Source organism: Sturnus vulgaris, chromosome 5, assembly GCF_052056855.1.
Source record: "Sturnus vulgaris isolate bStuVul1 chromosome 5, bStuVul1.hap1, whole genome shotgun sequence".
Taxonomy (NCBI): domain Eukaryota; kingdom Metazoa; phylum Chordata; class Aves; order Passeriformes; family Sturnidae; genus Sturnus; species Sturnus vulgaris.
The window spans coordinates 3,852,764-3,878,348 of record NC_142247.1 but is presented as its reverse complement, the minus strand read 5'-3'; the positions used below and the strand labels follow the sequence as shown (position 1 = coordinate 3,878,348).

General features: G+C 47.0%; 1 protein-coding gene across 1 annotated transcript in view; it reads right to left on the bottom strand.

Annotated features, from left to right (window-relative positions):
• Positions 1–19,125, bottom strand: part of CACNA2D4 (calcium voltage-gated channel auxiliary subunit alpha2delta 4) — a 121,702-nt gene extending 102,577 nt beyond the window's left edge. The window contains exons 1-9 of the mRNA XM_088166047.1: positions 19,115–19,125; positions 17,847–18,296; positions 13,071–13,152; positions 7,403–7,519; positions 5,895–5,954; positions 4,167–4,329; positions 1,837–1,968; positions 1,215–1,275; positions 549–699 (exon numbers count right to left, since the gene is read on the bottom strand). Coding sequence (XP_088022173.1) covers positions 549–699; positions 1,215–1,275; positions 1,837–1,968; positions 4,167–4,329; positions 5,895–5,954; positions 7,403–7,519; positions 13,071–13,152; positions 17,847–18,296; positions 19,115–19,125 — 1,227 coding nt within the window. The remainder of the gene's footprint in view (positions 1–548; positions 700–1,214; positions 1,276–1,836; positions 1,969–4,166; positions 4,330–5,894; positions 5,955–7,402; positions 7,520–13,070; positions 13,153–17,846; positions 18,297–19,114) is intronic.
• Positions 19,126–25,585: the final 6,460 nt, after the last annotated feature.

Sequence of the window (25,585 nt, the reverse complement as noted above, 5' to 3'; positions counted from 1 at the left end):
TCTGTGGTCAGTGGTGCTGGTCCTCTGTGGGTAACCAGCCCATCCTCACCTTGCCAGGGCTCAAAAACAAAGAGAGCAACACTGAGGCTTCCTGACCAAGCTCCATGCAGCTCCAGCTGATCAACTCAGAGCTGTTAGGGCAGCCTTGCAGGATGCACAAAAAGGCATTTGGTGGCAGTTCTCTAGCCTGGAAACGTTATCCTGAGGATTACACTGCTGCTGCTGGACCCAAATACAGTGTTATGGCAAGTTAGGTGAATTATTAGCTCAGATCAGGTATCTCTCTGCAGCCCTTTGTTATCTGTTGCAGTCACATCCCTAAGAAAGCAAAAAAATGCAGCCAACGTCCTCAGTGGAGGAGAGATGAGATGACCTGGCAGCCACCCTGCTGACCACACAAAGCTGCCTTCCCAAAGGCAATTTGGGTTAATTCCCCATCCCACAGAGGTGCTGCTGTAGGGGGGGACACTGTGATCTGCTGAGGGGAAGGAGGAAAGGGTGTGAGGCACCAGGGACACAGCTCAGCACTGGAATGGAGGCAGACGTACTGCAATGATGTTGACAAAGTCATTTTCTCCCAGAGTATCCAAAATGGTGACGATGGTGTGCTTGGCAATGGTCATCCTGAGGCCCTTCATGCTGCCACTGACATCCACGATGATGACAATGTCCTTGGGAGAGGTGGCAGCTTGGATGTACCTGCACAACAAAGAACACAGGGAGCAGGGTGAGAGCCAGGGAGGAGGGATGATGGACATGCTGCTGTCACACAGTGCCAGCCACAGCAGCACATGCACCATGAGCACAGCTGTCCAGCACAGCTGTCCACAGCTGGCCCCAGCACCTCCCTTCCTGCACTGGGGAGGGCTGAGCCCACTGCAGACACAGCCAAGAGTGACAATTGTTCAAGTCTGCTTTAGCCATGCTGAGCAGACTGAGTAAACACACCACAGTTGTGAAATTTAAATATCCCCAGCTCCCAGTCACAGAAGTGTAATTTCCATGTGGCACGTGTTAGATGCCACAGGGAAAACTGTTGCTGGCAGGGCTTCCTAACTTGCTATTATATATATATATATCTTACCTTTCTTTATATATCCTCATCTCTTGAAGAAACACCACAGGACATTAATTACTGATCAGTAACTTACCAAGGAACCACCTTGGAGGAGAGGGAGAGAGGAAGGATGAAAGGTGCTTTGGCCAAAACTTACCAGCCACGGTTTCTGCAGTCAAAGGAGATGACTCCATTCTCATCTGGTAACCACTTTATTCCTGAGGAGAGCAGCAACAGGAGCAATCAGCACACATGGGCAGGCAGGCACCTGCTCCCCAGGCACCTGCACTGCTGCTGTTCCCTGGCTACCCCAGGAGCACACGAGGCTGGCCAGCCACAGCACTGGCCTTTCTGCAGGGACACCAACAGATCTGCACGGTCTTTGGCAGTTCTGAGTAAACCGTTTATTAAGTTCATCTTTAATAAATGTACCTAGGCATAGTCTGCTCGAATTTGGGAAGCAACTGCTTGTACTTTGAACTTTTTGTCACTTTGATGTAGTTCTCAACAACAGAAATTTTTTTCTCCCAGGGGGTGGTTGAGAGCATAAAAAAGCAGCAGCAGTGACAGGGATGCATCCCAGATTCTCTGCTACAGGCTCTGTTCACAATCATCTCTGCTTTTACCCTCCCCAGCACATGCCAGGTCACAGAACAAGGGTGTGCAGCCATCTGACCAAGTGGCCATGGATTCTTCTTGGATTCTTCCATGGCACAGACCCTGCCCCACAAAATTATTGTGTTGCACTGAAAGAGCAAAGCCAATTTCTATTCTTTTACCTGGGTACAGCCTGAAGAATCCAGTGGAGCTGCCAAAGTACTGCCAGGTCAGTGTGGGATCCCTTTCAAAGTTGTCCACAAAAATAGGATTCAGGGCTTCTGACATGTAAACTCCATTGAGGATGTCAGGGTCTGTGGGGGAGAAAAGTGTGTAGAAGAAGGGAGAGCATTCAGCACCCCTGATGGAGGAGAGGGATGGGAACAAAGGCAGCTTCATGAGGAATGCAACCTTCTCCAAAGCTCTTACATTGATGGATCCTGTTCCCTGCCCATTCAAGCGAATCCTGGAGGCCAGGCCACCCCTGGCCACCACAGGTGATCTCAGCTTGGTCAGACACTATTAACCCCATTTCTCTTTCCAACCCTGCTTGCCCTTGAGCCCTACATCTGGTTGGAATAATGCTCTCAGAGACCCAGGAGAGCCATCACAGTGCTGAGCCCAGCTGGCACACCCTACAGGCAGGGCTCAGCTGCCTGACAGGGGACATGTGGCTCTTGAGAAGCAGCTGCCTGATGCATCACTGACAGCCTTTCTACCAGGACTGTCTAAATTTATGCCAGGAATAACCACCTAAGACACAGGAGCTCTAGGATTTACACAGTTGCACTCTCTCTCCTCTTTTCCTCATCAAATCTTTCTTTTGTTCTTTGCCTGCCCTTTCCTTGACAAAGCCTAGGCTGTCCCACCATGCCCCCATCTCCTCAGAATCAACAGGAAGCTGCAGATTCCAAGAACTCCTAGGAGGCAGTGTATATTTGGTGTCTGTGTTGACTCACTGCCTCGGGAGACCAAAGAGGGCAGCAGCAGGAACAGTGAATCATGACAAACTGGTCATTGGAGGATTAACTGCGTTAGTGTCCAAAAGGGTGGGGCTTTCACCCACCACTCCCTGTTTAGTCACTTTACTAAAGGCAGTTTTGGTCAAAAAGGAGGGAAAAACTGAATTGTGACTCCCCAGGGATGAGGCCAAAGTCAGTCCCACAGGAAGGCAGAGCCAGAAATGCTGTGGAGAGCCAGGCTTGCTGCTGTTTGCAAGGTGGGGAGTGAGCACTGGGGGACACAGCTCCCTGGAGGAGCCCTGGGCACAGAGGCAGCTCTCCTCCATCTCCTGCTCATCCTGCAGCCACAGGAGCTGCTTGGGTCATGGCCAGGTGTAGGGGCAGGAAACCAGCTGGCTGGGCAGTGTTGGTAAATGCACCACTTAATTAGTGGCTTGTCTTCATTTTCTTCTGTTTTCACTCAGAGCCAGGATTAAAAACACGAAGGAGATGAATTTTCTCGTGTTTGGGCTTGGTTGTTTATTAAAGGTTATCTTAAGTACAGAGAGATCTGCAACACTTCTAGCTACCAGCTAAAAGCAAGCAAAATGGAGCTGAATTTAGCTAGTTACAAGGTATTTTAAAGCTAAACAGTCCAATAGAGAATTAACACCGATTTTATACTTTTGACCCAATAACCAAACTCCTGTGACCTGCAGTGCACTAACCATCCAGCCAGAAACTACTGCCTGAAATCATGAAGAAGGAAGAAGACAGAAAGAGACAACTTCCAAAAACCTCCATCCTGTCCCATACCTATTACTATATTCTAAACCTTTCAAATTCCAAACCCTTCACCATGTGAAATCACACACTTCTATTTAACCACACATCTATGATTTTAACTCTATCATTCAAATTTTGAAGCCTTCTCCAAGGGCTCAGGTCAGAAGCAGTGTTCTCCTGGGGGTCAGTGCCACAAAACTCAAATCTCCCAGGTTTCTGGGTTCCAACAGGCAGCAGCTCACTTTGTACAGTTCTGCTGTACCTACCCACAGCCAGCTCTGCTGGTTGCTCTGTTGTCAGCAATATTTTAGGGTCTGGGCCTGTCAGAGCAGATGGAACTGATTTGAAATCATGGGAGAAATAGAACTCTCCATTGTGTCTCTAAATAACAGCAGTTGTGAGCACAGACACCAGTGAGATTCTTGACAACCAAAGGCCATGATAGAGCGAACCCCTCATCCAGGGTGACAATCGCCAATAAAAATCTCACCTCAGTTTGTCTCACAGCATCTCTGGCTGGGTAGAGGAGCTGTAGGAGAACACACTGCCTGCCTGAGATCCAGGCCTGGCCACCAGGAGAGGTTTTCCAAGAGCAGACTGTACCTGAGCCCTGTCACAGTGACAGCACAGACACGACTGTCCCTAAGGACAGCACCCTTCCAACCCTGCCTTTTTTTTTTTTTGTCATGTCAGTTGCTATTTTTTTATTCCCATCCTTGTTTACAGTATTACTGCTGATAATTTCCACACCAGCCGACCAGCAGTGAGAAAGCAGAGGCCATTACCTTTGTTGTAGACATTGGTGGGCAGCTGGATATCACTGTAGGTTGTGTTCACCAGCAGGTTATTGAAATGCTCATTTGGCTCCAGAATGAATTCATCCCCAAGCTCCACATAATTGTCATTTTCATCCTTATCATTAATCAGGAGAGAGTTGTAGTAATCAAACTGTTGAAAAAGAGAAAGACAAAGAGAGAACAGGACAATTACCAGCACTGCCAGAGGATGGGGGGAAATACTCTTTAAAACAAAGAAGGGACATATGGAGAATCAGGGCTTCAAAGAGGATCAAAATGAGCCACAAACAAGCTATTACCAACTGCAAGTGTCAAGCTGCCCAAATGATGGTTTATGGCCAGTTTGTTGTTGTCATGTGCCCCTATGACCAAAAGGAGATTTGCTTAAGAGCCATTTAAGAGCAAAGGGGCAGCGTGGCAGCCTCCTGTGCCTCCCAGAGGTTTATTTTGGGGATGAGCTGGAAAGGTGAAGTATTTTAGTGGGTCTGGCTCCCAGGTTTAGCACAGGACACAGTGCCGACCTCCCCTGCCCTGTCTCTGCAGCTGTCACCGGCTGAGTTAACTCCTGATGGACATCCAGCCAGGATTATCCCCTCATTCTGTCACTCCAGGCACTCATGGAGAGCAAAGGATCAAGCAGAAGGTGCTCAAAGACAAATGCAGTGTCCCCCTCACCCATGAAGGTCACTGGGGATTGACCACCTACAGTCACTTTAGTATATTCAGGGCATTCTTTGTCCTTGGATAACCTATGTTTTTAAGATTTTTTTGCTGGCTTTATCTGAGCCAGGTTATGTAAGAATTAGTGCTCAAGCACCAGCAGCACTCAGAGGATGCAAATGGAGTTTGCAAATACAGAACAGTGTACCCCAACTCACCCATGACCCTTACTGTGAGGGCAGCTGACCCAACTAACATGACTCATGGGATTCTTAAAAAAAAAAAAAAAAGTAAAACATTTTTTAAAATGGAGATGGAATTAGCAACTAGCTTTATTTCAAGGAGTGTTTTCACTTTTCCCAGCACTGATATGCACTCACAGGGATAGCCTGTCCTTCTGCTAAGCTGTCTGTGCTTGTCCTGTGGACAGAGGACTTCCTTCCACAGCCTTTTCACTCCAGCTCCCTTCACCAGCAATAATCCCATAGCTTGGCCACAACAAACAGTTATTAACAGAAAGCCAATTATCCAAATTGCTTGGACAGCACCAGACTTTCACCTTAAGGGAAGTCCTGATGAGTGGGTGTCTGTCTGGTACAGAAAAGATGATGGGAGCTGTTAAGAAAGAGATGGTGACAAACTCAGTTCATTTGGATTAACAGCTTGCTGTGGGTATTTGTAACAGCATCCTCCTCATTGTTCATTCACACTTAATTTTTAGCTCATTTTCCAGTCAAGTAACCCACAAAGTGCCAGCTAATTTGCACTAAAGTGTCACATACACTGGCTGTGCAGTAAAAGTAATGCCAATAATACCATGCAGTGCAATGTCTTCCCAAATCCTTCCCCTCCCAGAGCCAAAGGGACAAATCCTTTTGGTGTTCCTAGGCTGGGCATCTGCCAACAAGGATGTCTCTCACTTGCAGCAGTCTCTGGAGGAGCTGGGTGCCCTGCAGACAAGGAAATTCCTGACCCTCCCAGAACCTGGCTGTGCCCATTTTTTTGGCTGCTCTGAGGAGGTGTACCACATTTTGTCACTGACCAGGACAAACTCACCTCCAGTGAGGAGTTGTACTCATGGTTCAGATCTGCATCTTCTGCTGCTTCCACCAGCCTCTAAAGCAAGCACACAAAGGAAGGTGAGTGGATGCTGTGGCAAAGCCCTCCAGGAATTCTTCCAGCTGTATCAGCAACTGCCTCCTTCACCACAACCAAGTCTGGGGTTATAAACTTCCCTCCTTCCCTGCTGACCTGTCCTTCTGTGCTGCAGTTTCACAGGTTGGAAGGTACATTATTTGCAGCTATTTATTGCCAAGTGTATTCACACCTACTTACTCCAGAGTCCCTGCAATTTTAGATATCACAGGACATATACAAACAGAAACAGGTCCATTTAGAGAAACAACAGACAGATTTAATTTCATTTTCCATGAACCCTTCCAAAAAGCCATGGGAAAGGCATTTCAGCTCCAGCTTGATGTCAGTATCCCATCAAAGGAAAAGGCCTTGTGGGAGTCTCAGTATGGCATTGTTACTGAGACAAAGACCATGACTGGATTTCGTAAAGGGCTCAGTGATGCTGTGGCCATTTATAAGCTCTTACCATTTATGGAAGGCAATAAAACCAGGCAGTTTTCTCCAGTATGATGCTTCAGGGCACTAATTCTCGATTGGTACAGACTGGGAAGGGATCCAACTAAACACGTACATGTTTTCAGGGTTGCACAATCAGCATCAGTCTCAGCAAAACTACATTTTGCTCCTTCACAAAGGATAAGGCAATGAAAACACTGGAAAAGTCTGGCTAAGAATTTAATGTTATGGGCCAAAGCTCTGGGACTAAATATGCCCACATTTCACTTGGAGATTCAAATGATGTGTTTCTGGATGACTTTTCCACATTAGAAGCCTTAAACAGTCAAGGCTCTGTGACTACAGAAATATGCTTTTCATAGTGGGTAAATACACGGGAATATGATAAATCCTTAGATGCAGGAAGCAAGAGGGGCCAGAACGATTACCTGCTCTGATCTCCTGCACTGCAGACCCCTTGCCACCTCCTCCACACTTCCCCATGTACACAGCTGGAAACCCAAGCACCTTCCTTGCAGCCTGTGCTCAGGAGGTGCAGAAATTCCCCTTGAGCCACACACACAGCTGAAACAAGACCCCAGTCTTCAGCAGCCAGAGTGCATTACTGAAGGACGAACTGGATCTTTTCACTTTCGAGAGGTTTTCTCCCCCCACTTCTTTAAACAGCTTGTCTCCTAAAAGAGTGCTCGCTCCCTTATATTTATTTCCAGACTTTGTTTTTGTCTTCTTTTCTAATTCGAGCAGAGGGAGAAGCCAGCATCCCCTTGTCTGAACGCCCACGCCCTCCCACCAGTGTCTGCTTAAAGCTCAGCGCGAGCAGCCAGCGGCACCAGCAGGCTCCTGCCTGGGCAGGGAAGTCCTCACACAACCCCTGCACCCACACACAGGCTCCAGGAGCAGGCAGGAGGCCTCTGCCTGCTGCTCCAGGGCTGGCAGGACACGAATTCCTTCCCGAAGCCCAGCGGTCATACCTCAACAGCTTCCACCTTCCTGCGGAGCATGCTCTCCATCTGCTCCGAGAACTTCTTCACCAGCTCCAGGCCATCCACCTCCTTGATTTTCAGAGTTGGCTCCACATCCTTGTACTTCTACCCAAGGGAAAGAAGAAAATCCTGCTGAGCAGGAGGTCCTCGAGAAGAGGGATGAATCTATTACTGCCAGCTGGGTATGGTCTTGGTGTTGAAACAACTGCTCCGATTTTAACACCTTCCATCTTTGCCTTTCCCCTTTTTCATCACATAATTCAAGGCATGCAGAACAGTGGCTATTAACTCAAAATATTTGACCAAATAAATACAACTGATCCACTTGTGAGTTTGTGGCTGTTGAAAGCAGCAATGCACCTGAAGCTATTAGTGCCTACAAATTAGAGAGAAAAGCAGAAGGCCAATGTAACGGTGGTGGTGTTTTGCATCACTTAATTACTGATTTGTTTGGAGTTTCTTCTGTCTTCACTCAGAGCCAGGATTAGAAAAACACATGAAGGAAATGGATTTTCTTGTGTTTGGGCTGTTTATTAAATCTTATCAGAAGTACAGAAAGTTCAGCAACACTTCTAGCCACCAGCTAGAAGTGAACAAAATGGAGATAGATCCAGCTGCTACAAAGTCTCTTAAAGCTAAACAGTCTAACAGAGAAATAACACTTATTTATACTTTTAAGCTAATAACCAAATTTTTGTGACTCTCAGTGTGGCACTAATTGTCCAACTAGAAATTACTACTTAAAATCATGAGGAAGGAAGATGGGCACCAAAAGAGACACTACTCAAAATCCACCATCTTGTCCCATATCTATGACTATATTATAAAACCTCAGATTTAAAACCCTCCATCATATGAAAACACATACTCCTATTTAACTTCACACCAGTGATTTTAACTCCATCACTCAAATTTGGGAGCCTTCTCCAAGGCCTCAGGTCACAAGCAGTGTTCTCCAGGGGGTCAGTGCCTGACAGCACAGAAAGCTCAAAAACCCAGGTTCCTGAGATCCACAAGCCAACTTTTAAAAACCTAAACCGTGCAATATGATGACATCCACAACAGCACTAAACACATCACACACCTCCAGATCACTTAAGGCAGAGGGAAGAGCAAGGGAATGGAGCTTTGTGCTGTCATTGCAGCTCTTCCTACATCACACATGTCCTGGGGCTGTCCTGCCTCAGGGCCACCACATCTGAGAGGGAACCTGCCAGGTCTCCAGCAAGAAGGGTCTGCTCAGTGCTCACAGGGGAGACTGCCAAGGAAATCTGAGACAGACAGTTATGATGCCATTTATTGGGTATCTAAGAGCATAATTTAGGCCAAGAGCACCACAGAGGCAATTCCCAAAACCTAGGAATTATGAGCATGGCTATTTGGTGCTGCCTCCAGGGGGAGAGGTGCTGTAATGAGGAGGAGCTAAATCTCACAGCTTTAGAGATAACCAGTTTATTCTCACCATGTTTCATATAACCTAGGAATGAAAAAAACCCCAAGAGTACATCAAAACTGTGTAACCATAATCTGCCTCCTTAAATCTCCTCTTTTAAGACTGGATACAATGGCCTCGATTTCTCCTTTCCAAAAAATCCCACAGCTAACAGATATAACTAGGGAGAAAGAGTAAAGAAACCTGTGAAAGGACACAGGATGATTAACTTATTTCAGGAAGGACAAAGCCTTATCTCCTGGGCAGTGTGGAAACACAAAGGCAACCAATTGCAATTCCATGGTCCCTCAGTGTCAGTTTTGTCTGCAGTGTGTACAGCTGCCCTCCATCTTCACCTTGTGTTGGCATCACAGCAGCAACCTCAGCCAGGGCTGGGCTTCTTGTGCTGGGAAAAAACAACGAGGTGGTGAAAAGGGCAAGGAGATGGCAGAGGCTCTAGTGACACTTGAATTAGAGGGAAGCAGCAGGGAAAGGAATTTGCATGTGTTTAGGGTGAGCCAGTGGAGCCCCTTTTGTTCAAGAAGCTCCTGGACCGTCTGGGAGGGTGGCTGAGCAGAGGCAGAGGAAGAAATGCCTTGAGGATGGGGCAGGCTGAGGAGGTCAGACAGAAATAGCAGCAGCATCCAGCCCGCAGCAGGCATGGCAGGGAGGCTGCTTGCTCTGTCTGGCATGATTAACAGCAAGGGTTTTACTGGATTAAAAACGCCAGGCTCACATCCCCGGCGCTGGGGATGGGAGCTGGGACGGGCAGGGGGGGAAGCAGCAGCAGGAGGAGGAGGAGGAGGAGGAGGAGGGATTGAGCAGGAAGGCTGGGGTAACCACGCTGCCAGAAGAGGAATGCCACAAGCCCCAAACCTGGCTGGTGATGAGACCACAGCACAAACCCAGCTGGTGTTCAGCTCCATGTCATGGCTCTGCCGGGACAGAAGTGATCTCTGCCAGGCTGGGTTTAATCAGGCCCTGCTCGGGGGGAGGAGGGTAATCTCTGCTGGGAACCCTCACCAAGGGGGGACACACCAGCACGGGCAAGCTCATGCTTCACAAAGCAACCTGCCACCAGTTACCTTGGATCACAGCCTCAAAACCAACAGGGCTTTCCCCCCCTCTCAGTTATTTTTATTATTTTTTTTTTAATTTACGTACTCACAAGTAGATGTTACTAGGGTAAAAGTAATCATGAAAAATCACGAGCAGTCTGATAATGGCACACATGTCCCAGCCCAGAGATGGGAAGGAAAAAACCCCCAATCTCCAACACCAAAAGGAGTTTCAGCAAAGTTCCAGTTTGCAAAGGAATACACCAGGTTTTTTCCTACAAATGAATCAGCAAACCACTGCATGCCTGTATTTCTGCCACGGAAATCTCTGGCTACTGATGACTATTCATCCAAGATATGCTAATGGTGGGCAACAGAGCTGTGATTCCAATACTGTCTGAAAGTCAGCTCAAGTGCATGTACAAGATTATCCTGTACAACCCGTGCTTAGGGTTCAGGCTATCAGATCTTTACGAGTTACAGAACACGAATTGGGCTCAGGAGAACAGGCTGAAAGGATCTGATGTTGAAAAGAGGCCAAAAAGTTAGCTCAGCTCTAACAGAAAACCTTTTCTTATTCATCTAGCACTTAGCATTCCCTTAAAACAGCAGGAGCAATTCATTAAGATTCCCCTTCTGCAGTGACGGGGGTGGTGATTTAAAAGTGGAATATCCAGAATTCAGTATCCTAAGTTTTATCTGTGAACAGAGATATGTCACCAAATATATATTCTTGTTCCCACCTCCATAAAACTCAGCCTATTGAAGTACACAGTGCTGCATTACTCACTGCTAGTGGAACTAAATTAAGAGTGTGAAAGACATTCCTTTCATCTTCACCCAGGAAAACGTCTTGACTGAACTCCTCAAGTTTGTCTGTTCTTTGCCATGATTTTTGGGCTTTCTAATAATGGCTGGGCAGAGGTCTGATGCAGGGTAAAAGCCTGTCCTTGGGGATTCCAGGGATATCTGTTAGCTCACCAGATTTCTGGGAATGATATAGCCTGGTAGGATGTCAACTATTTGAGTTTACAACATGATTTTAAGGTTCTTCTGGAGGAAACAAACAAGAAGTCCAAAGAAAACCAAGCAATCTCAAAGCCACAAAACAAAGTTTATGCCAAGTATTAAAGACAAGGTTTACATGCAAAGTACTGAAAAATCATGACTCTCCCAGCAACAATAAGCTGGTTACTTCAAGGCTATTAGGCACAAGGGAGACATGAAATAAGATAAAAAAAGGTGCTGTTATCTCAGTTTGTATTTCCTCAAAGTGGGAATTTCCAACAAAATGCCTGTTGAATTAGACAAGCACAGAAAAAAACAATCACCTGGACCTCTGCACTGTGCTCCCCACCCTTCTGCTGGTCTGGGCACCCCCATGCATGCAGAGAGGTACCTGTAAATCAGGTAAATCCATGTGTTCAGTTTCCAGACTTTGGTATGTTTGGTTCCCCAAATGTGCCCACAATCTGTGCCAATGAGATGATCTACATAAAGTTACTTGGGGTCTGCCAAGGTGCATGAAAATTATATTTAATAGTAAAAGATCTGTCTGCATCCACTTGCAATGCTGGAGGTGGCAGGGATGCAGTGGGAGCCCTCTGGGATGATGAATTGTGAGAGGGTGCCAAACCTACCTAATGAAAAGGGGGCTGAGAGGAGAACTGAAGTGAGTGCTGGCTGCTTCTCCCCTATTTCCTCATTTCCCAGGGAAACAACAGGAGATGAAAAAGCTCAAGAAGTGGGGTTGAAGGACAAACTTGAGGGGCCTAAACTGTTCAAGTTAAGTTAGGGCAGAGAGCAACACAACATGAATTTAGGGGATAATTCTTTGCAGGAGTGTTGACAGAGTAAGATTGGATCAAGCTCATCTGTAGCCCCTGCTCAAAGTGACATTTTCCTTCTGAGTCACAGCCACTGTGTCCACTTTGCCTCTGGGAGCTATAGCTTGGGGACCCCAGGGGAAAACAGGCAATGCAGAGGCATCATCCAAACTGCTAAAAGCCTAATTTTTGCCTGCATCCACATCCTGCTGCAGCTGCCCCACGGTTAGTGCATGAAGTGCCTTTATCAGGGCTGACAGCTTTTTATTGCAGGGTCACTCTTTGCTCCCAAGAAGAGCTGATGATCAGCATAGACCTTGGTGATGGATGCTGAAAGCCTGTCCTGGTCAAACTTAGCAAAGTTAGTGCTACAGGATATGATCCCTTACTCCAGGCAAAAAGCAGAAGTACAGGGGACAGGGAGACAGGGCTTAGCAGCAAGGCAAGGAAAGTGATACCAAATCCTGTGTTTTGCACTGGGATGTGGCTATAATTGTTAATATGAGGACAAAAGTCAGACACTTAGAAGGTACAAGGGGCAACTCATGGCTTGTGCTGGAGAATCAGAGAAAGAGTAAAGAAAAAAAGAACTGGATGGCCACGAAGTGGAGCCTGAATTCCTTTGGATGCAGTCAGCAGCCACCAGTCCCCCAGAGCAGCACTTGGGAGGTGCAGGGCAGAGATCCCCAGCTCTGAAAGAGGAGCAGCCATTCACCAGTGACTTAAGCAAAAGGGACCATGTGTTTAAAGCCCCTGGAGCTACACCCTTGAATGCTGGTGGAGTTTACTGCAGTAGTGCCTGTTTGGTGAACAGGCCAAGCAAAGCCCTTCCAGGGCACCTGCCTGATGCAGTCTTAAGGGCAAAATGCAAAGAATTGATAAACAACTGGCTGAATACAGATGGGAAAGAAGAAAAATAAAAAATAGTGTCAGCTGGAAGGATTCAGGAGGGGACAATGAGGTGACAATGAGCAGGTGAGTGATGAACAGCAGAGGGACTTAGGAAAGGAGGAATGTGGGGTCAGCATGGGAGAGCAGGAAATGATCATCAGAGGGGAAACATGAGGAGTGCTGTTAAAAACATTTTTAACACTGATTGGTACAATTAAGGTGGTGTTCAGCAATGCAAGCAGGGAAGGCATTGATGGATCTCCCTCTCCAGTTCATGGAGAATGGCCACAGGGCATCATCTGGGCTTAGAGATATGGCACTCCATGGTTTTAAAACACAGCTGCACACCAGTGTTTTATTCTTTCCTCCACCCTGGGGGAAACGTTGGGAGGCATTTGGGGAGGTGACACACACACAAAAAAAGAGGAGCCCTCCCAGGCTTTGCCTACCTTCTGCAGCAGGAGAGAGCCTGAATACTTGGTCACAATGGAGTACAGCTCCCCACCAAAGGCATCTGCCCAGGACTTCACCCTAAAAAAAGGCCAAAAGAAGGAAAATCAATGTTAAGGACTCCAAGTCTGTAGAACTGGTTGCTTCTTCAGACAGGTGAAACTCCATTTTCCTGAGTATGAACTCCTGTATTTCTTGAAGCCACTCTTCAACAGTAGCAAAGTTTTGTCCCCAGACTCCAGCCAGACAGGCAGTAAGGCAGGACACAGTGCTGCTCTTTGACACTGGTTAGCAGGGAAAAAACACTGAGTTCTGCTGGTCTCAGTCACTGTGCTTGGAGTTGAATTTGTCCCCCCCAACTTTAGATGCACAAATTTGGTCTAAGACAGCATCTGAGCCCCTTCTGTTGCTAAGAAAGTGAAATAAATTGCTTTCTGCAGACACCTATTTGTCTTCCCTGGCAGGCCCTGGGGTGGAGGGCTACACATGCAGTGCCAAATCTGCTGAAGAGAAATAAGTGTCAGGACTTAAAGAAGGTGTCATGATTCACCCCTTGGATTCAGCTCCTCCAGCAGGGCAGGCCAGAGACTGATGAGCCAGAAGAATTCTCTGCTCTCACTGGTGCTGCTGCTGCTGCTGGAAAATGCCACAGCAGATTATGCACATTGTCACTGTAAAGCACCCCTCAAACTTGTGTCACCCTGGAAATAATGGATGGCAGTGGTCCCACATGGAGAACATCTGGATGTTGAGGAGCAGCCTGAACACCAAATTGAAATAGATGGCTCCCAAAATTGACAGAGCACTTCATCAGAAAGCTGCTACATGTTGGGCAGCTCCACCTCCATGCAGCTCCCTCAACGAGGATCCACTCCAGAGAGATTTATTTAATGCAATAAGGAGCCTTCTCTACTTACTAGAATACACTTCTTATTTATGATGTGTAGGAGCCTTACCTACAGCTCCCAGTGGAGCTGCTCGAAGCTTTAACCTCAGGGCCTGATTTCCCAGTGCATTGCACCACAAATAACAAACCAGCACAGCCACGGTGGAATAATCACAAGAGCTCCCTTCAACCGAGCAAAGCCTGCTTAGACTCCCCTCTTGCACACAGGAAGCTACAGGGGATGATCTGGTGCAAACACAAAGCTCCAGCTCTGCACTGCACCTCTCTCCACTGCTATATAAAAAGCATGAGAGTGGGTGCCTTTTAAAATCAATCCTTAATTGGGAATGGGCCATTCATATTTAACCACTCAGTGTGAACTAGCACCAGCTGAAGCCAATTTTTTTTTTTTTTGCATTGTGCTCTGCATCTTGAAAGCCAGAGCTTTTATCTCATCATTTTATTCTTAGAGAAAAAAAGAATACAGGTATTTTCTAGGAGACCAGGATTTATTGGGCTATATCAGAGTTATTCTAGCAAGCCTGGAATAAAAGAGGAAACGAGAAACAGGGATCCCATGGGATGCTTTCCTGTTTGTTGTAGTTGTGACTAATGCACTCCCTTAGATGTGAGGATCTCTGAATCAACATTTAACTTGATGCCCATCTGCTTCTGCTGGCTTTGTAACTTTTATATACAAGATGTTTTGTGCTGAATTTAACCAATATCTTCCAGTCTCCTCACCTTTTATATAGAAAGAGAAAACATAAACATGAAGGGATAGTAATTTTAGCAGGGATGTTTGTTTTTACCCTGTTTCCCTCCCCTCACCTCTTTTTTGTGTCATATATGTAGTGTGCCCCTACTCCTTCCAGCCCTCAACATTTTTCAACCCAGCAGGGTGGAAGAGCCTGTAGTGTTAATTTCTGATTAGTAGGTACAGCTGAGCATCTTCTTGAAAGTTCTTGAAACTTCCAGCAAAAGCAGAACTTGATTAAAAAAGGGGTTTGTGTAGTTTTGGGTTGTCTACTCTGGCCCAGAGACTGGTATTTGTCCTGGCCTCAAAGCAGAGGAGAAACAAGGCACAAAGACAGGGGGACCAAAGAGAAGGCCAGAGACTGGCAGCTTTGGAGGACTGGTTGGAAGGTTAAAGGGCACAGAGGAATGAGAGGCCACAAAGGTCTCAAATCTCTGTGTGCAGGGCTAAAGTTCGTGTCATTAAAAAGTTCGTGTCATATCTGGTGGCATTCATGGAAGCCGAAAAGTAGGAAAGTGAAAAGGCAGAAATACACTGGCATTTACATATTTAAAAGACAATTATTTGCCAGGGAAATGAGCAACATTAGAATACTGGGAAATTAAGGGCATCCTGCTGAACTTAAATACATTTCCCTAAATTTTTTTTTTTTTTCTAAACAAGTGAGAGGAAAAGTCAGTCTGAAATTCATCAGGTTGCAGAGAAATTTCTTCTAAGGTCTCAGGCTCTGTGCAGCTCAGGAGCAGATGTACAAAGGCAACAGGAGCAGCCTAAAGAGGCCACACCAGGCTGATTTTGCCTCTCCCAGCAGCGTTTCCCAGTGTTTCCATTACCACAAGAAGCAGCCAGCCCCAGCTCCTCACCAGCACTCCTGCCCACGCCGTGGCTGGTGGATGAGCAGAGCAGTGTCCAGGGGGAAGAAGAGATGCTTTGTGTGCTGAACTTGCACCCCAGCAGCATCCCTAGCAACTGACTGAGCAGATTTTTGCACTGCTGGAGCTGGAGCTGAGTGAGCTCTGGAATAAGCTGGAGGTGATCCAAGCACGGTGCAGCAGAGCCAGACACAGCTTGGGGAGGAGCACAGCCAGGCTGAGCCTTGTGTCACCTCACCCTGATCGAACCCAGCTGCTGCTTGAAGGTCTCTGCTTTTTGTGTCCCCAAAATGTCCCCGTGTAACCCATGAAACAGAGCCATTTTCTGCTGATTTATTCCCTCTGGGCCTCTGGCCAACGTATTTCTCTACTGAAATTTCATTTCAAAAGGGGACTTTTGCGTTTTGGTTAAATTCATGAGTGGATTTGAAACACCAGGGATTAATTCAGCTCTTGGTCTGGTTTTAGTACCAGAGGAGAAAAGCTCTTTTTCTATTGTTTATTCTTCATTCTTACACAGGAATAAGTTCCAAATTGTGCAAAGTGACGTAAACCTCTTTGTTTTTTTTTTTTTTTTTTTTTCAGTAGTAAAGGGCTATCACATTATAACGAAACACATCAGAAAAGGATTTGGTCAGAGATTGCCTGCCTCTAATCCCTGCTCTTGTATTCAGTGACAAGAACAGCAGAAAGGACAGGCTGGCTTCTAAACACCACAGGCTTCAATGCTGAAAGGTATTCCTATGCACTATTTATCCTGGACTTGGAAAGTTGATTTGCATGGTTTGAAGTTGGCAGAAGTTGGATTTTATCTTATGTAACCTCTGTGCCCTTTCTGTGAAACCCAAATCAGAAGCACTTTTGCTGGGGAAGGGATTGATGGTGCAAGAACAAAAAAGCAAAGTTTCCTGAGACCCCCCCCATGATAATGTCAGTGCAGCTCCTGGTCAGATGGTTATTGGTGGCACATCTGTAGGGGCATTATTGGCAACTTCTGAATAAAAAACATTTCCCCAAATGTGGGAAAGGGCTTAAGCTGACTTGAGCTGATTTTTCAGATGTACCTCCTTCTGAAACTCGCTGAGCAGTGTTGTCTCCTCTCCAGACCAAGCTGCTCTCCTGCACCCACAACCCCAAAGCTGCCCCACTACAACTTTTACCAATGCCAGTGCTGACATTTTTAATCCTTATAGGATTTAACTTGTGCAAATCAGCTTAACAAGGTGAAGTTTTTATAAACTGGGGTTGCTGAGAGCTGCTGGGCTCCTGGGGGGCTGCCAGGACTGTGCAGGGAGCTCTCCAGCAGTGACAGAGCCACTCGTCACAGGGACACACAGGCGTGGGCACACTGCAAACCCTCATCCCAAAAAATGCATCTCGAGTCCCTGCATGTGCAGTGCATGCACCAACCATGGCTGGGTAGGTTTGTATCGCAGCTCAACTTCTCATTCCTTCGCTCCAGAGCTCTGGGAAGGACCATTTCTCTTTTTGTAGAGAGGTGGAGCAAGCGCAAGCAAGAAGTGCTGAGGCCTCTTTCCTCTATTTAGCCTCGTCTCAGTGACATCCTCTGACAGCCACACACACGAATAAACACGGCTCTGTGCATTATCCAGGCCTTCTTCAGCCAGTAGTGATGCAGAACAATGAAAGGGATCAGAGCTTTGGAGCTGCAAACCTTGCCCTGCACAATCTGGGTGCAAAGAGACCCTCAAACACCCTGTGTGCATCCTCCACAGCCAGAACGTGGCCAGTGCTGTGCATCCCTTGGCACACTGGGGATGTGGAAGATTTTCCATCTTCCTGGCACACTGAAACCCAGCAGTGTCTACTGAAAGCACTCTGCTCAGCTGGGAGCTGCCAGGCTGGGGCCACTCATGCCTGCCTGCAAGTCACAGCAGCAGCAGCAGTGGGGGTTATGAACACGTCTTTACATTGGTTTTGCCTTCTGCTGCCCAGTGCATCCAGCAGAGCATTAATTGATGTCAAAGTACTTAATTAAAGGAGATGAGTATCATTGCTACACTTGACGAGTGGGGAGGAAGAGGGATCGCATCTTAGTCTAGACCTGGGCACTGGTCTAGACATTGCATCCTAGTCTAGACCTGGGAATTGGTGCCTCCCATATCTGTGTCCTGTGCCAAGGTAGGGAAACGCCACCGCCCTCGAGCCTAGTGTCCCTCCAGAAGAGCCCGTCCCCTCCGTGCCATCCACAGCATCCCCACCCGCCTGCCCATCGCCAGCAGCACAGAGAAACACTCACGTCTCCAGCGGGATCTTCGTCTGGGCCCTGGCACAGGGCGGGATGCAGAGCAGACAGAGCATCATCATGCACGGGACGGCGCCGGGCCCCATCCTCCGGGCACCAGCCATCAGCAGGGGCTGCGGCCGGCGGCGTGCGGGGGCTCCCCGCCGTTCCTGCTGCCCTGGCGGGGTTGTCCCGTGGCCCTCGCCATGGTGCCGGGCTGGGAGCCCAGCCCGTGCGGGGCCGAGCCCCGGGGGCTCCTCGGCCGCCTCTGCCCCGGGAGCGCCGCTGCGGCCGCCGGGCGCCGTCGGGGGAGTCCGGTCCGGGTCACCGAACACCGGAGCGGCTCCGAGCCCGGCCCGGGACACCGAACACCGGAGCGGCTCCGAGCCCGGCCCGGGACACCGAACACCGGAGCGGCTCCGAGCCCCGGAGCGGCCGCGCCAGGAGGGAGCTCCGCGCTGGGAGCTGCAGCGGCTCCGTAATCCCCTGCCAGCCCTTAATCCCCTCGCCAAGCAGCAGCAGCCACAGATTTAGGGAAGTGGGGTGGGATAAAATCACCCGGGATTACTCTGATTTCTGAAGACGGGTCTTGGCTTCTCCAGTCGGAGGTCAGGCCGTGCCTGCTTTACGGGGGTTGCATCCACATCCCCCAAACCCTTCCCTGACCTTTGATCTCAGCCTAGCAGGGCCTCCCCGACCTGCAGGATGCTGGCAGGTTGTCCCAGCGTTATCTCCTGTCCAAAGGCAGTCGGGGGCTGGCACCGGGGGCTGGGGCAGTGATGGAGCCCTGAAGGTACCAGCGGGTCCGTGCCGAGGTTTGCACGGGGATGATGAAGCTGGGCAGAGCCGTGGCAGCATCCAGGACAGCTCCAAGACAATCTCCCTCCAAGCCAGGGGAGAGGAGGGCAGATGAGCAGCAAGAAGCAAAAGGGACACAGAGGAAAAGACTCTGCCAGTTTCAACTGATCGCCTCCTAATGGGAATGATTATTTATTAATAGCCAGACCTTGCAGTTTGGCCAACATTCTGTAGAGATTGCCATCCCCTCATCTGTGTCTGGAGAGCAATGAATCAAAGGAGCCCAATGGCTGAGCTTGATGAATGGCAGGAAGCAGCAAACTGCACGCTCAGATGAGGGACACACTGTGGAAACCCATTATGATTATGAGAATTATGAATTATAAATAAATACAGATATGGCAGCAGAGAGAGCATAAATTACTACAGCAACCTGTTGAACAGCTTGACTCTATGGCCATGAATTGACACATTTCTTACCATACCTTCCAATCATCGTTTGCACATTTACAAATGACATGTTGAATGTAAAATGCAATGTAAAATGCAAATCCACACTGGATCCTTAGGTTTCTCTAAGGACATGGAGGGGGAAACTGGCTGTCAAAACACTGAAATAAAATAAAGGCCCCTAGTATGGATGGCAACTGTAAAGAAAATTAATCATATCCAAGCCAAAACCAGCCCAGATGCATTTTAAAAGGCATAATAGAAGTGACAGAAGAAATAGCGAAAAGGAAATAAAACCAGAAAACATTGAATGGAGATTAATCTGTATGATGAAGGAAAGAAAAGGATATGAAAACTTGAAAGCAGAGAACAAAGCAGAACAAGCACTCAGAAAAGGATATATGATCAAATCAAATGCAATTGGAAAAAAACCAAAAAAAATTGACACTGCAGTGACTCCAAACAACCAAATAGGCTGAACTGAAATGAGGAGCAGTGAAAAGGACTGAAACTTGACAAAATTGTTCCCACTGACATCCCAAAATCAGGCAAGAAAGGTAAACAAAAAGTCAGGAGGAGTAAATGAAAAAAGGAACTGGTGCACATTGATGAGAGAAAACTCATAAAAAAACCTGAAAACAAGAAAAGTGAAGGAGATGACCCAAAATACACGGAAATGGCCCAAACCTTGTCCAATTGATCTTTATTGAAATCACAAGATTTCATTTCCTTTCCTGAAAGGAAGGATTTCCTCTCAGGATTGGAAATGAAATATAGGAAACAGAGAAACAAGAGAACAACCACCAAGAAAAGGAGATATGATGAAATCAAATGCAATTGGAAAAAAAACCCCAAAAAATTGACACTGCAGTGACTCCAACCAAATAGGCTGAACTGAAATGAGGAGCAGTGAAAAGGACTGAAACTTGCCAAAATTGTTCCCACGGACCTCCTGAAATCAGGCAAGAAAGGAAAACAAAACAACAGGAGTAGTAAGTGAAGAAAGGAACTGGTGCACGTTGATGAGACAAAATTCTGAAAACAAGAAAATTGAAGGAGATGACCTAAAATGCACGGAAATGGCCAAACCTTGTCCAATTGATCTTCATTTATATCAATTTCTACACAACAAACGCTCAAGAGACTGCATTCAGCACATGACATGGGTGCACAGCAGCTGCCTGAGTAGCCTTGCAAGGCAACAGACAGAAGTGATCTGGACCTGTGCAATTCACCTCTCTCAAATTGCCAAAATGTGCTGCCTCCAACTGCCCTGCAGCTGGAAAATAGGAGAAACTGTTCTTAGAGGAGCTAGGAAGACTGGAAATGAAGGTTTCATTTGTCTATGCTCACCAGGGTTAACACTGAGGGGTGGCATCCAGGGTGACAGGCTTCCTCGTCTTGAGGGAATAATTGAGGGATGAGAGGATAAAAATTCACATTCTGAAAAAAAAAAATCTAAAATGAGTTCTGAAGTCAGGAACATCAACATTTTAGATAAAATTTTCTCTCCCCTTTTCAAGGAGCCATATGAATTGTCATTGTGAGTGATTTTTAGAGGATCTCTTCAGTAACTCTGCCTGCTGCTTGCAGCTGGGACCAAGGTTAGTCCAGATGGGTTCTGTCAAGAGCCCTTGTCTGGGTGTGTTTGGTAACCCCTGAAACATTGATAGAGAAGGCAATGAGACAGCTGAACCGGGAGATCCAAATCCCTTTATTTGGATTTATCTCATTTACTGAATATATCTCACTTAACCCCTTAATGATCTAAAATTGCAAGGAAGTAAGATTGGAAGATTAAATCAAAATAGCACTGAAAACTGAGAATCCCAGGTGCCTGAAGGGGCCTTAATGGGATTAGTGTGCATCCAGTTGCTTCTGCAGAGCTCAGCCTCCACAGTGTGTGAGCACAGTTGGAGCAAGGGCAGAGAACAGCAGGGGCTGACTGGGGAAAAAGAAAATGAAATCTGTGAGAAAAAATGAAAACAAATACATAACAAGGAGAGAGAACTTAAGGCTGCAAGGGATATGAGGTGAGCAAGTCCACAGCAATTTAGAGCTGCATTTGCAAAACCATGAGGCAATAAAAAAAATACCAGTGTAATTTCATGCTGTAAACACAGGCAAGGGGGACATTTACCTGCTGTATTTATTTCAGGTTTGAAATAAAACCAGAGTTTGGATTATCATGCTATAGGGTGATACTAGCAAATGTTACGACCAGGAAAAGAACAAATATCATCAAAAGACTGGTTAAGAAGTGCAGTCTCACAGTGGGATACATACCAGGAGAATCTATGTAAAACAAGTAATGATGGGAATAAACTACGTGGCCTTGTGCCAGCAGATGCATTGGAACCTTGTGCCTCTCATCATCTCTTGACAGGGCAACTCAGATGAGTAACTGGGAACAAAATCTGCTTTCTACCCTTGTGAAATATTCTGCAAATGACACTGTGTTTGAGCTGTTGGGGAGACACGAGGATGGTGTCTGGGCCTTGTGTGAGCAGGTGTGACCATTGCTGGGGTGCTGTGCAGAGCAGGCAGGCAGTGTTCTGCCAGTCCTACAGAACCCTGCTACTACTAATACTAAAAATAATAGAACTGACACCAATAGCTAATTCTACTGCCTGACCCAGCAGCTGCCAGGGGAGGGAATCCTTGCCTGAGGCAGTGATGAGTGATGAAGTACTTTCAGTCATGGTTTGACTGACTGGTCGTGCAGATCTCTTCTGATCAAGTTTCAGTGCTGTGGAGAGACAGCACTCTGTGCAAGCTGAGCTTAGGAATAGGAATAGGAATAGGAATAGGAATAGGAATAGGAATAGGAATAGGAATAGGAATAGGAATAGGAAGGAGCTGCTCCTGCACGAGTGGTGCTGCCAGTGAGTGCCCCCTCCTCACCACAGCCCTGGTGGAAAACACCTCCCTCACTTCCAGTGATGCCTTGGGTTTTAGCTTGTATGTTTTTCAGAATCTCTGCTGCTTAGTGTGTGATTCTGAAACTTCATATTAGGTGTTAGTGAGTTCTCTTCACAGGGTAGTGAGACAAAACAATTCCTTTCTAGCTGGAGAATCAAGGACAACTGGTACCCAAAATGCAGAAACAACAGTGAGGGAAAGGGGGCAAACCAGGGGGCTGAGACTCCATAGCCTGGGGCTGTGGGTGGATCATTGACCCCGATATGTAGATGAACCAAAACTTATAAAAGTGTAAAAACTCGTGAGCAGGATCCATCTTGGATTTGATTTGGGTGTAGCCCCAGCAGGGCTCTTGCACTGCCCAAGGTGAATCCTTTCAATAAATTCCTATTTTATCCCTTTTGCTCTGTCTAGTCTCTGTTCCAGGTCAGCTTTTCCAGGCAACACCAAGTTTGTTTTGGGTTGAATGAGAGACTTTGAACAATGCTCCACACAGTCTGCAGCTGTGCATGGAAGGGTTCTCCTGCCCCTGGAGATCAGGCTAATGGGTGCCAGGGGTCACCAGGAGACTCTGATAAGAGGGGGCACACAAAAGGGGGCACACAGAAATCTGTTCAGCACGGGAATGCACTGATCCCTGCACTCCTGACACCTCACTGAGTCTGTGGAGCAGTACAGAGTCAGCCCAGGTGTGACACAGAGGTTTGGGGTACCTGTCTGGCATGGAGACAGGCACTGCACCCCTGCCTTCCCTTCAGGTGCTCTCGGGGACAGTGCAGAATGGGGGAATCTGGCCTGCAGACATCAGCAGGGTGACTCGGAGCACACGTGTCCTCCCAGAGCCCACATCACACCCAGGGGCTCTGTACATTTCTGCCTGCCATTCACCCACTCATCTGCAAGCCACATGCTCTCCCTGCAGTTTATAGAAGCAGCCACATAGGTGTCATATTAATTAATGCCTTCAGCTGGTTACTTTGCCTTTTTTCCTTTTTAGTTTTTTTTCCACAGCTCCGCTCTAATTTTAGACTTGTTTAAATACTCAAAGATGAAATGAGCATTTTTAAAAAAATTTGTTTTTGCTAGCAGCATTTTAAACCCTCATCAGACACAGTGTGCTGAGCAGCAGGAAATTCAGGGCACAGAGGGAGACACCGAGGGAGAGCAGAATGCACAGGAAACAAAGAGCACTGGAGCGTCTTCCCACCACCTCTGAAGCCATGGCAAGAAAAAGAATGAATTAAAAAAAAAACCAAAAGAATGAATTAAAAATTAAAAAAGAAAAGGAAAAGTAATTGAAAGCAGATGCTCTGTTTGGGGAGAATTGTGAGCAGAATTCAGTTTTCCTGTGTGCTGCCACAAAAGCATCCAGAGTGAAAGCCAACTTTATCCTTCTCTCTCCACTCTCAAAGAGTTAAACTTAATCCTTTACATGCCAAGTCCACCTGAAGGAACTTGATTAAGAGAAAGGGAAATCCCATTTTAAAAGATATTAAAGCTTTTTGTGATAAACTGGCTGCACTAGAACAGCTTTCTTGGGGAGGAGGCTTTGCTTTGTGAGGAGCCCCAGGAATTCTGGGGGACTGAATAAATGATGGCAGTCATCCTGCCAATCTGTGCTGCAGAGACATTTGACTCAGTGCACATCCAGCAACATCATCCACGCTGCCAATCCTTTGTATTCAAAGCATGATGCAATGACCCCGTTCAGGGAACACCAGATCCCTCCTCCCCTCTGCTCTCTGTGCTACTGAGGATTCAGGATTTTGCAAGGTTATCAGGACAGAGGTATTTGGGCCAAATTAAAGTTGTTCCAGCCTGGCAGGGCTACAAAAAAGGAGGGTCCCTCTTCCATCTGTCCCACTCTCAGGATCAGCAGGTGTGGAAGGCACAGAGTGAGTTATTTGCCTGCATTGATCTGATGTTCCTGGTTCCCCTGCTTGCTGAAACCCTGCTAAGGATTTGTTAGGTTATGGCTGGAGGGTGTTTTGGAAATGCAGTAATTCTCTGAGCTCTTGCAGGGGGAGACAGCAGAGCCTCCAGTGCCAGGGACCCTCTTCTGCCTTGGCAGGTGAGCACAGGAGCAAAGCAGCAAAACCCTCTGCTCCCCTGCCCTCCCTGCTGGGATGGCACAGGGAGCTTTTCTCTGTTCCCTGGCAATCGGGGAGGGTCAGGGAGGCTGTGGAGCTGGGCTCTGCACTCTGCAGCCCTCTCTGGAGTGATGCAGGCGTGGAACATCTGCCTGTCAGGAAAGATGGCATCAGCACAGCTGAGCTGTGGGCCAGGGGCTCTCCATCTGTGGGCACGTACAGCACTCACGCCTCATCCATCCCTGGGGAAGCTGCTACCACGGCACAAATAAAGGGCAATGTCTGGGCAGAAAGATTTTTTTTTTTTTCCGTCTTTCAGAGGTTGAAAATCTTTGAGTCTTTCCTGCTAATTTTTTTTGTTGCTGATACTGAGTGTTCAGGCGAGACTTGTAGAAATGTGTATCAGGATTTCTGGAATAATCAGAATTCAATTAAAAAAAAATCTTAAAAGTCTTATTATTTTTCCCCTTCCTTTTGATTTCACAGAAGGCAGCGGCTTTGCCAAAATTCTAGGTCACAAATTGCAACATTTCATACTTTTCTCCTTTGAAAAGGAGACTACTTTTCTTCCCCCTCACAAAAATCAGAGGCGATCAGTTTCAGTGTGATTAAAGATAAAAGCTGGGCTTTGGATACATTTTACCACACATTGATGTAGGTGTAGATAAAAACAGTCCATTCTTTCATGAATATTAATGAAAACATGTTTTGTGATTTTAGGCAACCATCAATTGTTATTAAAAATACTCTGACAGTTCTGAAGAAGAGAAAGAGGTGGGGGAAGGCTCTGCAGAAGGCTTGGCACATCCAATTAACACAGTTTTGTGTTCTGCTGTGAAATTACCCTGCACTGAGTGTGAAAGGTGCTTCCCTGACCTCCAGCTGCTCAGCGGGCTGGCAGGGAATGGTGTTCACCCATCCAAGCATGGCACTGCTCCTTTTAAACTCTTTTAACCTCTGGTTACAATTCAAGTCACTTCCCTTCACCCTAAATTGCCTCTGAGTTCCTAATTAGCTCAGTCACCTGCCAGCTCCCATAGCACACACTCAATTCTTCCTCCCTTCCACGTCTGACAGCATCCAGCGCCTTTCAAACAGATTTCCCCTCCACCCCAGGGCCTCCTGTGCTGCGAGCCTGCCCTGAAAGGATGAAGATACAAATCACATTGTGCCCAGAAGGATCATTAAATGCCTTCTTTGATTTCCTTCAAGGAGCACAAACGAGCTGAGGAAGTCAACCAGTTCATTTCTACCCAGTGTTTTTTTTTTTTTTTTTTTTTTTTTTTTTTTTTTTTTTTTTTTGTTGATGATGTTTTTGAATCCCCCTAGGTGTGGGGTGATGGAGCTGCTCCCCCCGCTGTGGTGGGTGAGGTCTCTCCAGTGGTTCCAAGGATTTAGCCTGGCCTGGGCACATATGTTATGAGAGAAAATAACCTCTCCCTTACTGCTGGAACGTGTAGCAGTTTGCAAAGTGTATGTCTGAAAAAATCAGTT